At 45.7% G+C, this 12,302-nt stretch overlaps 1 protein-coding gene across 9 annotated transcripts in view; it reads left to right on the top strand.

The window, feature by feature from the left end:
- The first annotated feature begins 532 nt into the window (after window positions 1-532).
- Window positions 533-12,302, top strand: part of SYNRG (synergin gamma) — a 92,589-nt gene continuing 80,819 nt past the window's right edge. For all 9 annotated transcript variants that reach the window (XM_062175310.1, XM_062175314.1, XM_062175307.1 and 6 more), the window contains exons 1-2: window positions 533-618; window positions 9,549-9,589. In XM_062175310.1, the coding sequence (XP_062031294.1) occupies window positions 542-618; window positions 9,549-9,589 (118 nt within the window). In that variant the 5' untranslated portion in view covers window positions 533-541. The remainder of the gene's footprint in view (window positions 619-9,548; window positions 9,590-12,302) is intronic.

Here is a 12,302-nt window from a genome sequence, read left to right as displayed (position 1 = left end):
TTTTACGCTGATTAGAAAAATAAATCACAGTAAAAAAAAAAAAAATTCCCGGAGAGGTTCATAGTCGTTAACTGCTTCCCAACAACCCGGTTCTGCCTCTGCCTGCAGCAGGGAAGACAAAGGGACGGCGGAGCTGCCCGGGGCGGAATCGGAGCAGCGCCCCAAGGGGCTCGGGTTTGCGTACTCTTAAGAGAAATCGGCTGAGGGAATGCCCAGAGGAAGCGCAGAGACCCGCCTAGGACGTGGAGTGAGTAACAGGAGAGCGCCTGTGTACCCCCGACCCGGCTTAAGAAACGGGATGGCCGTTTCTAACTGGAGAAGCAGCCGCGTCCTGCCGCTTGCGCGCCCGCACTGCCCGCCCCGCATCCGCAGGTGCCGGGCGGCTGCGCCCCGCCCCGAGGGCCCGAGGAGTCACGTGGGCGCGCGGCCCCGCCCCGACGCCCGGTCCGCGGCGAGGTGGGGCCTGGCGTTTGCCCCGGAAGTGGCTGTCGGCGGCTGACAGCTGCTGAGGAGGCGGCGGCGGCGGCGGGCCGGGAGCAAGATGGCGCTGCGGCCAGGCACGGGAGCTGGCGGCGGCGGGGCGGCGGGAGCTGGCGCAGGAGCCGCCGGGGGAGGCAGGTGGGTGTGAAGAGCTGGCTCAGAGCCCGGGGGCTGCGCCTGACCCCGCCGCCGAGCAGAGCTGGCCTCCGCTCCAGCGCTAGGTGCTTGGCAGTTATGGCGGTTTTCGCCAGCTCCGACCCTTTTCCTTGGGAACTGGACTGGGGGCGAGGGGTCGGCCTCCTGGGACGCCGGCGCTGAGGGGCGCATGGAGCTTGGACGCGCGACGCCGGCGTTCGGCTGAGGGGCGCCGGCCGCCTGGGCTCCGGCGAGGAGCGCGCGCCGCGGTGCGGGCGGGGAAGCGGAGAAGGCGAGGGTCCCCTCGGGAGGCTGCGCGAAGGGGGAACCCCGGCTCCTCGCGGCCGGGCCCGCTGCCTTTGAGGCCCCCCGGGCCTCCCTGTCCCGGGGCTTTGTGAGCTCGACCGGGAGGAGTAGGGGAGGAAAGGTTCAGAAAAATCTGGCCACAGCGCTGGTGGAGCTGTTTGCCGAGCGTACGTGTGTGTACCGTTCCCAGTGTCCCGGCCTGTCCTCCTCTTTGTTGTGTTGTGGTTGTTGTTAAACACACGACCAACAGGACAGCAGGAAAACCCGGAGGCCTTGGAGTCAGTAATCGCCTAGCGGTCGCCAGCTCTTGTACATGGCACTCCTGAGACTTGCGGCTCTCCTTTGTCAAAGTCGCCCCATTGTTACACGGCTGTGTTAGAACAAAGCTGCAGCCGGGGGCTGACTCCTTCCAGCAGGCCTGCCCTTTGTGATAGTTCAGCCGAGAGCTGCCTGTGGTTCTCAGAGCCAGAACGGTAAGGGAGGCAGGCGAAGCTGATGAACAGGTAAGGAAATACTCCAGGAAGTCCTCACGCCACTTCTGCAGTGCCCTAGTGACACAGGCTGCATGCTCACTTGGAGGGCAGAGTTAGCTTTATTTCTAAATCTTATTGTTTTTATTCAGTATCCTAAATTATCTTTGCAAAAGGAAGTGCTTTTGGATGCGCGGTTTGTTTTGGAGTCAGGAACACTGCAGAAGTATGGGGGTCTTTAAAGGTTAACCACCCCTCAGGGTGCTCCTGTATGCTAGGAAAAAAACACCTGTGAGCAGCCCCGCTCTGCATGTCCTCTGTACACCTGTGACTTTAGATGTAACACTTTTTACTTTGTTTTGTTCTCGTCACTGTTAGTTTTTCATGAGTACTTGGAATCAGTTTCTGGCTGGAGAAGAAAAGTATGTAATCTCTGTTCCGTTTATGATGGCAGTTTGTAAGAAGTTCCTGAGAGGCATTAATCTGATCAAGTAAATTTTTGATAATGCCAGCAAGTTCTGAGAACATACAGACTTGTATGTTTGGCATTCTAGGCCCACGTTTTTATTTACGTAAAATTTTTTTTTCTTGGGCAGGAAGACCTCAGTTGCAGAGTTGAGTGGATAATTTCTATTTAGTTTTGTTTTCATATCACTGCTTCATGGGCATAGATTTTTTTTTTTCTTTCTTTTTTTTTTTTTTTTTTTTTTTTTTTTTTTTAAAGATTTTCTTTCTTTGAGAGTGAGTTACAAACAGGGGGAGAGACAGAAAAGTCTTCCATCCGCTGGTTCACTCCCTAAATGGCCACAGTGGCCAGAGCTGAACCAATCCAAAGCCAGGCATCAGGAGCTTCTTCCAGGTCTCTCATGTGGGTGCAGGGGCCCAAGCACTTGGACATCTTCCACTGCTTTCCCAGGCTGGATCAAAAGAGGAGCAGCCAGGATAGAAACTGGTGCCCATTTGGGATGCTGGCACTGCAGGCGGAGGCTTAGCCCACTACGCTAGAGTGCTGGCCTCATGGGCATATTTTCCATAAATGTGGCTTGGAATTTTGATAGAAGCTAAGATGATTGGTTTAAGATTTTCCCTTCTCTTTAAATGTAACATTGGCATTCTAAGACATTAGAGAATATGTGGGAAAGAAAATTGGTTAAAATGATCCTTCCTTTGAAAAATACATGGTAAATATGTTACATATATTGGAAAATTTCAGGGCTGAGAAGCTGTATGCTCGATAAAGAAAGGTAATTACGGTTTTTAGGATGCAGTGATAAAAGCTACAGTTACTCTGTAAGGAACTAACATGGTGGTAGCCTACGTATATTCTAGGCAAAAGAAAACGCCTCTGTAAGCTCTTGCTGGAGAATAGTGATGAGCTATAACTGTGTTACATATTTCTCTCTAGGCTAAGAGGCTGAGCAAAAAGCCATGTCATCTTCCAATTCTCATATGTGCCTATCTTTGATTGGGATGCCGAATGAGCTACTTTAGAATAAACAGTAGAGGTGCATAAAGGACACACTTTTCCTGAGATGAGTGGTTGACTTTCTTTGGAGAGTCTAGTAAGGCAGAGAAAAGGAGTAGGAGGACCCTGAGTAGTCAGAAGGCATTCAGCTGATAGTCACTGTGCACCTGCCTGGGGAAGGCATTGTTTTGGGTGCTGTCATGAGTTCAGAAGCCACCCAAGAGAATGTACAAATTAACTTTAGTACAAAGAGAATAAACAGATCACATCCCTCGGGGTCATAACTTTGTAAGCTCATTTGTTATTTTTGCTCCCCGGCTCTTTTATAAGTTCCAACATGTTCTTGTGCATACAAAACACTCAGTAAATAGTTATGGATTCCAGCTGAATTGAAAGCAAAGAAGCGGTACGTCAGCTGGGCTGGCCAGTTGGAAGAAAAGCAAGGAGTCAAGAGATTGTATTAGAGGTGGGAAGGCCTACTGAGCACGGAGGGAACAGCATACCTGTGGTGCCAGATTGTCTGCGGCACTGAGTCGGGGTGTAAGAATTTTCTGAGATGAAATTGAAAGAGAAAGCTGGGCCGGAACTGGAGAGGGCCTTGAATTTAGACCAAGGATATTCAGTGTGTGGAGGAATTGTTACATGGTTTTAACAGCAAGTGCACATCTTCCAAAGGGAACATTTAATCTAATCATGGCCCTTTGGGAAAATGCTTCTCACCTGTTCTGCATGAATTAGAAACCAGAGTCTGGAGGTGGAAATCGTTAGGAGTTCAGGCCCGAGAGGTGAAGGCTAGTAGTAGAGTTAATAGTGAAGTAAACTCAAGAAGAAAGATGAGTGAAATGGGCTGGTGACAAGTAGAACTCCCAAGCATACTGTCATAATGTGACATCTGCCATACATGAATCAATGGCTTGAAATCAAACCTTTGAAATCAGTTTTTTTTTAAAGATGTATTTAGTTTATTTGAAAGGCAGTGACAGAGTCAGAGGCAGAGAGAAGTCTTCCATCTGCTGGTTCACTCACCAGATGACTGCAATAGCCAGAAGCTGCGCCAATCCGAAGTCAGGAGCCAGGAGCTTCTTCCAGCTCTCCCATGTGGGGCCCAAGCACTTGTGCTGTCTTCCACTGCTTACCCATTGGCAGAGAGCTGGGTTGGAAGTGGAGCAGCCAGGACTCGAACCGGCGTGAAATCAAATTGTTGTTCATTTTGCTGCCCAGTTTTTTTGTGAAGCTTTTGCTGCTGATCACCGTCTTCCTTAGCTGCTTGTCTGGTCAGTCTTTCAGCGTGTTGATGTTCGTTGTCTGACATTTCAGAGAATCATTGTGAATGGCACATGGGACACTAAGCAGCTTGGGTTGCTAGGTTTTTAATAGGGTAACTCATGTCAGTGGTGTTCTTAACTTTGATTTTGTTGTGTTTTCAAAATATCTTTTAGACTTTATACATACATTCTTTGTCTTAGTTGGAACTTGACAAGTTTTCAGTTTTGTGTCCCTATTTGCTGGAAGGTAAAGCAAAAGAGAATTAATTACATGGAGCTTCATAGTTAACCTTATGGCAGAGCTGGAATAAAGAAAATATAACTCAACTTTCCAGGTTTTTATGAGCCGCCAAGCCATACTGGTACTTTTAATATTTAAGGTTGATTGTGAAAAGTCTTAGAGCAGGCATTACCCTAGTCGTTAAGACACCTGTCTGCCATATTGGAGTACCTAGGTTTGACACCCAGCTGTGGCTCCTAATTCCAACTTTCTGCTAGTGCAGACCCTGGGAGGCAGCAGTGTTAGTTCAAGTAAATGCCAGCCATTGGAGACCTGGATTGAGTTCTGGGCTCCCCGTGTCTCCCCCTGCCTGACCCCAGCCATGATATGGGCATATGAGGAAGAAACCAGTTAATCAATCTGTCTCCCTCCCTCTCAAATAATTTTATTTAAAGAAAAAAACAGATTGATTACTTAAATAAATTCATCACCCCTAAATTTGTCGATCTTAGTATGTTAGTAGTGTCTTTGAAAATTTGGGCGCTACCAGCCTTCCCCCTTGCAATTGAAACCTTTTATTCAGTGAACACATTCCATCATCTTGTGGCCTGCTTATCAGCAGCTGAAGTTGCCAGCAAACTAGAATTCCATAAACTACCTTATAAAATTTCTTAAAAATTAAAGCGCTTAGAGCTAAAGTTTGGTGCTTTCATGGGGGAGGGTGACATGGATAAGAGAAAAATTCGAAGCCACATAAAGATGACATGCGATTCCTGGCTCAGTAAAGACTCTGTGCAGAGAAATATCACCTACAGATCCTCGAAGCCCAAATTAAGAGCCTGTCCCAGGCAGTTGCTGATGGTCCGTTTGTTCCTTTTTCTCTTCTCCAGTCTCAGAGAAAGAAATCAGACTTCCTTTTCCAAGTAGATCCCGTATGCTACCATTCTGTGTTAGTCTCATTCCCTCTAGGCCTTTTCTGTCAGTCTCCTGAACCTGTCTCCCTATAGGTCTCTTTCTCTGTGGAAACTGTTCAAAGATCACCGTTCCTAAAAAGCAGTGCTTGGCTTCTTAGCCCTCATTCTGACCAGCCCTGCCTGCAGTGCTGGACACTGGTAACTACTTCATGAGATGCAGCTCTTCTGCAGTTACCGCTCTCACTGGTGAGCAACTGCCTCGGTTCTCAGCGGCTGCTCCTTGCCCGTTTCTAACTAAAGATTCTCCAAGGTGGTCCTTAGTAGTCTGCACATTCCCCTGGCTATTTCATCCTCAGCCAGAGTTGGGTTTGTTTTTGTTGTTTTCCATTTATATTAAAGATCCTGGCTGGGTCTTCCATTGCTTTTCCCAGGCCATTAGAGGGAGCTGGATCAAAATGGAGCAGCCAGGACAAGAAACTGTGCTCATTCGTGATGCTGGCATCATAGGCGGTGGCTTAATCAGCTCTGACACAAAGTTGGCCTAATGGAAGATGGCCCAAGTGTTTGGGTTCCTGCCACACACTTGGGAGATGTGGATGGAGTTCCTTGCTCCTGGCTTTGGCCTGACCCAGCCTGAGTCATTGCGGCCATTTGGGGAGTGAACCAGCAGATAGAAAATTCTCTGTCTCCTGTCTCTCTCTCTCTCTCTCTCCCTCTCTGTAACTCTGCCTTTCAAATAAATATTTTTTTAAAAAAAATCAACATTAGGATGCCGGCACTGTGGCATAGCTGATAAAGCTGCCACCTGCATTGCCAGCATCCCATACAGGCGCTGATTCGAATCCCAGCTGCTCCACTTCCATTCCAGCTCTCATCTATGACCTAGGAAGGCAGTGGAGGATAGCCAAAGTCCTTGGCCCCCTGTACCCACATGGGAGACCCAGGGAAAGCTCCTGGCTCCTGACTTCAGATCAGCCTACCTCTGGCTGTTGGGGCTACTTGGGGAGTGGACCAAGGAATGGAAGACCTCTTTCTATCTCTGCCTCTCTGTAACTCTGCCTTTCAAATAAATAAATACATCTTTAAAAAAAAAAAAAAATTAGGCCGGCGCCATGGCTCAACAGGCTAATGCTCCACCTTGCGGCGCAGGTACACCGGGTTCTAGTCCCGGTTGGGGCGCCGGATTCTATCCCGGTTGCCCCTCTTCCAGGCCAGCTCTCTGCTATGGCCTGGGAAGGCAGTGGAGGATGGCCCAAGTCCTTGGGCCCTGCACCCGCATGGAAGACCAGGAGAAGCACCTGGCTCCTGGCTTCGGATCAGCGAGATGCGCCGGCCACAGTGGCCATTGGAGGGTGAACCAACGGCAAAAAGGAAGACCTTTCTCTCTGTCTCTCTCTCTCTCACTATCTACTCTGCCTGTCAAAAAAAAAAAAAAATTAAAAATTTTTTGTATCTGCCGTTTCTCACTTCTAGTACATCCCAACTACTCTAGTTTTTATTTTTTTTAATATTTATTTATTTATTTTAAAGGCAGAATTAGAGATATCTTCTATCCGCTGGTTCACTCCCCAAATGGCCGCAATGGCTAGGGCTGGGTTGGGCCTTTTTCTGCTGCTTTCCTAGGCTCATTAGCAGGGAACTGGTTCAGAAGTGGAGCAGCCAGGACGCCAGCCAGCACCCATATGGGATGCTGGCACTGCTGGCAGAGGCCCAACTCCTCTAGTTTTGACTCTTTTCTTCTGTTAGTAAGAATATTCTGACAGTTTCTTGGCTAGATCTTTTTCCTTCATCTTCACCATATGCAGCTACTAGACTAACAGCCTAAAGGAAACTCAGGTCTTTAAGCTCTCCTCCTTAAAAACCTCTGACTACAGAAATGCAAATCAAAACCAAAATGAGATGCCACTTCATTCTCATTAGGTTGGCGACCATCAAAAAGAAAATAAATAAATAAAAAGGTATGTAGCACAAGCATTGGGGAGGGTGTGGAACAATTGGAGACCTCATGCAGTGCTGGTGGGAGTGTGAAGTGATCCAACTGCTGTGGAAACCAGCTGGGAGGTTTCTCAAAAAGTGAAGCTGGGCTGGGCGTTGTGGTGCCGCAGTTAAGATTCCCGCATTCCATATTGGGGTGCCTACATTTGAGTCCCTACTCTGTTTCCAAGCCAGCTTCCAGCTGATGTGCACCCTGGGAATCAGCAGGTACCTGGGTCCCTGTCATCCACAAGGACAGACCCAGATAGAATTCTGTGCTCCTGGGCTTTGGCCTGACCAAGCCCAGACTTTGGTGGAGTGAGCCAGAGGATGGGAGCTTTTTCTCTCTCTGCTTTTAAAATAAAATTTAAACCATTTTTTATAAAAAGAGGGATGAACATTTTGCCTAGTGATTAAAAGACTGCTTAAGGTGCCCACATGCCATATCGGAGTGCCTGGATTGTGGTCCTGGCTCTGCATCCAATTCCAGATTCCTGTTGGTGCACACCCTGGAAGGCAGCAGGTAATGGCTCTAATCCGTGGTTGGGTCCCTGCTGTGGTTGGGAACCCACATGGGAAGCACAGATTGAGTTCCTAGCTCCTGGCCTTGGCCTAGCCCAGTCATAGGCATTTGAGGAATGAATCAGTGGGTGGGTAATTCTTGTCTCTGCCTCTCAAATAATGGAATAAAGAAATAAATAGATAAACATACATACAGTGGCTGTTACTCAGATTTAAAAGAAAAATTCTGACATGTTAGGCCTAAGTGAAGTATGCCAGATACAGGAAAGCAGGGTCGTCCCCCCCCCCCCCCCGCTAAAGATTTATTTATTTATTTGAGAGGCAGAAAGAAAGATCTTCCATCAGCTGGTTCACTCCCCAAATGGCCACAACTGCCAGAGTTGGGCCTGTCTGAAGCCAGGAGCCAAGAGCTTCTTCTGGTCTCTCACGTGGGTTCAGGGACCCAACCATTTGGACCATCTTCCACTGCTTTTCTAGGCCATAAGCAGAGAGCTGGATTGGAAGTTGAGCAGCCAGGACACGAACTGGGATGTGTGGCAGGTGGAAGCTTAATCTTTTATGCCACAGCACCAGCTCCTAGAAAGCAAGTATTGTATGAGATACATAGAATAGGCAAATGCCTAGAGACCCGAAGTATGCCTTCCTGGAGCTGGGAGGGAGGAATCATGGGGAGCTAAGTGTGGCAGGTGCAGAGTTTGACTGGGGATGATGAAAAGGTTCTGGAAATGCTTGGTGATGATGCCCACATAGCATTGCACCTGTACTTAATGCTGCTGAATTGTGCACTTTAAAATGACTAAAATGGTAGAGTTTAACATTATGTTTATTTTTGCTACCACTGCCACAACCACAATAAAAAAAAAACTCTGACAATTTCATACAATATTCAAAATAAAATTTAACATCTAAAGGCCGTCAAGAATCTACTTTCTTAGGTATCTTATAGTTAACTCGTTTCTCTGAATATGTCTGCATCTCTAATGTGCCTCTCTTTTTTTTTTTTTTTTTTAAGATTTATTTATTTATTTGACAGGCAGAGTTACAGACAGTAAGAGGGAGAGACAGAGAGAAAGGTCTTCCTTCCGTTGGTTCACTCCCCAAATGGCCGCTACAGCTGGAGCTACGCTGATCCGAAGCCAGGAGCCAGGTGCTTCTTCCTGGTCTCCCACATGGGTGCAGGCGCCCAAGCACTTGGGCCATCCTCCACTGCCTTCCCGGGCCACAGCAGAGAGCTGGACTGGAAGAGGAGCAGCGGGGACTAGAACCCGGGGCCCATATGGGATTCCAGCGCCACAGGCAGAGGAGGATTAGCCAAGTGAGCCATGGCCCTAATATGCCTCTCTTAAGGTTCAGCTCAAAAGCTACCTCCACAAAACTTCCAAAGATATAACCCAATACAATTAATCTTTTTCTTTCCTATTAATATCTTGGCCCTGGCTTACAGCAGTTAGCACATTTATTCTGTTATATAGTTATCTGCCTGTGCCTGTGTCTTCGAGATTGCAAGCTGTTTGAATCCTTTTACCCCAACTCTCATTTTATGGATGGGGCTGTTGGAATCCAGGGAGGTTGTACAGTGACAGAGCCAGGACTAGTTTGAGTCTTCAGAAATCCCCTCCGTGTTGACATGCTGATTGTCGTGCCCCTGTGAATGTTCTTTGCTTATGTTGGACACTTCGTCATTGTACTGCAGAACAAACACTTGGTCCTGTCTGTGATACTTTCATTCATGCCAAAAATGACATGTGAAATTTTTATACATAAAAAAATGGTGATAAATTTTTATTCTGTTTTCAGCTTCATGTTTCCTGTTGCAAGTGGAATAAGACCCCCTCAAGGTATGTGAAAATCTAAGTTTTGGACTTGTGTTTTTCACTATTATGTTTCTGAACTTGGTGGGTAAATAGAAATTAAGTTCTATTACTGCCAAACAGAGGAAATTTTCCTACCTATTTGACAATTACTGTTTCTCACAAAATGTATAATTTGGGGCCTAATAAAGATTACTGCTCATTTTTCCTAGACTTTATGTTGACAAATTGTTACTTACTCTCATTTGGAGACTTTTAGGACAACAGTGTTAAATAACAGTGACAAAAATGAAATGAGCTGTAATACTCCTAGTGATTTTTTTTTCTCCTATGTAATCTTCTCCTAGATTGTTGGTACCATAGGGCAGGGGCCACATCTGATGGAATGTTGGTTGAATGAATAAATGAACTTTTTAAGCTGCATTGTATTATTGTGTTTTCTCTACTATGTGACCTTACTGTAGTCCCATTTATAAGAAAATCACATACTCTAATTCAGTTTTTAAGTATTTAAATCTCAGTTTTATTTCTAGAAGTTTCTCTAGTAGGTTTACCCCTTCTGTTTTGGTTTTAAATTAAAACACACCAATATCAATTGTAGCTTTGTCTTCAAGGAACCAGTAGTGAGGGATATTTTCTTGACCTGTGCATCAGGGACACAACATTGAAGGAGGAATGTATCTTTCTCTCCTCATTTCTCCTGCTCTGAGGTACCCCTACACACACATTGCTTCTGAAAAATGACGCTTCTCACTAAGCCAGTGGTGATCACTTCTGGCAGATTTGCTGGAGCAACGGAGACGCCTAGGTCGCAGCAGAAATGAAGGATAAAGAGCAGCTTGGCAGCGGGGGTCAGGTGCTCATCCTGACCCTGTCTCCTCTGTAATCAGTGATGGAGGTTGATTTTCAGGTTAACTTTTTCCGAGGATCAGCTGTATTCTTTCCACTGTGTTTGCATTTATACATTATTTAAGTGATGTGTAATTAGGTGTGTCCCAGTTTCAGATCACATGGTTTGAGATCTTCTTGTTCTTTAGGAAAGTATTTCAGAGTTTGTGTTCATTATCATGGATCATTATTTTGCATTTTTATAGATTTTCAAGTAAAAATTGATGTATAGAGCAAAGGAACCAGACAAGAGATCCCAGAAGACTGATAATTTTTTCTCTGGCATTTGGAATTGTTTTGGAGGTCTTTGTTTTCTTACAGAGTATGTTAGAATGGGCTTTGTGATCATTGAAGCCTTTAAATTATACATGAATCATTTCCAAAAGCGTATCCATGAAGCCAGCAACAGGGGCAGCCACAAGATCATGGGTGGTTGAACAGGAAAGTAGGAAGAGAAGGACACTTATTTTTCGCTCTGTACATCTGTATGCCTTCAGATCTCTCACCAGATACCTGAGTTACTCATTCCAAATTAAGATTAATTGATGGGGCAGGCACTGTGGCATATTAGGTTAAATCCCTACCTACAGCACAGGCATCCCATATGGGCGCCGGTTCGAGTCCCGGCTGTTCCACTTCCAATCCAGCTCTGTGCTTATGGCCTGGGAAAGCAGTAGAAGACGGCCCAAGTGGCTTGAACCCCTGCACCCACATGGGAGACCCACAGGAATTTTCTGGTTCCTGGCTTCAGATTGGCCCAGCTCTGGCTATTGTGGCCATTTAGGGAGTGAACCAGTGGATGGAAGACCTCTCTCTCTGTCTCTCCCTCTCTCTGTCTGTAACTCTGCCTCTCAAATAAATAACTAAATAAATCTTTTAAAAAAAGACTAATTGAAATAAACAGAACATTGGATCGAGAGAGAGAAGAGCGAAACATTTTACAGTGATTGTGTTAAGTCCATTCATTCTCCATGACACCTCAGGATCTTTGCATTTGGTGTTTATCTGGAACATACTTTGCAAAACCTGTTTGACTTACTCTTATTTCCTTCAGGTCGTTGCTCAAATACTGCCCTGTTGATGAACCCTCTTCTGACTGCCCTGTGTAAACAATATCCACTCCTTTCCCCAACTCCCCCTTTCCCTGTATATTTTTCCCCTAGCTCTTAGCACCACCTGACATGTACTTACTTTGTTATTTTCTTTCTCCTTCAGTTAGAATATAAGTTTCATGAGGACAAAGATATGGTTTGTTCACTGCCAAGTGCCTAGAATGAGGCCTGGTTTGGAGTAGGCGTTCAAACATTTTGAATAAATGAATGGAATAGCCTGTCTCTAATAGTTATTAGTTACAGAGGTGGATGTCTGTGTGTCTCAAATTAAATTAGGTATAAATAATAGAGTACACAAGATAAGCAGGATGTATGAAAATTTGATTAAAAACAAGTTCCTTATAGTAGAACCAGTATGAAAGTAAGATGTGATAAATGCAGAATTAGAGTGAAACTTATGCTTAGACCATGTAAGGATATTTGTTTGTTTACTGTTATGCAGTATGTAGAACTATGTCTAATAGTAGGCTTGTAGTATTCCTTGAATCTCTTAAGGAATGTGTATTCATTTGCTTCTGCTTTTGGGAATACTTCATTGGAAGAATTGGGAGATACTATCTGGAGCAAACTTTCATAGTAGTTCACCTGCATTGCATTACCATGTTTTGCATGGTGATGGCTGTTCGTGATAAGTGTTATATTAAACATACAAAGAAAGGGAAGGGAAATAGTACTTCTTTGGGCATACTAAGTATTAAACAGTTTTATGGGTAAGGAACCCAAGCACAGAAAGAAACAAA

The sequence above is a fragment of the Lepus europaeus genome, chromosome 18 (genome assembly GCF_033115175.1).
Source record: "Lepus europaeus isolate LE1 chromosome 18, mLepTim1.pri, whole genome shotgun sequence".
Classification (NCBI taxonomy): domain Eukaryota; kingdom Metazoa; phylum Chordata; class Mammalia; order Lagomorpha; family Leporidae; genus Lepus; species Lepus europaeus.
This window is presented reverse-complemented; position numbering and strand designations above follow the sequence as displayed.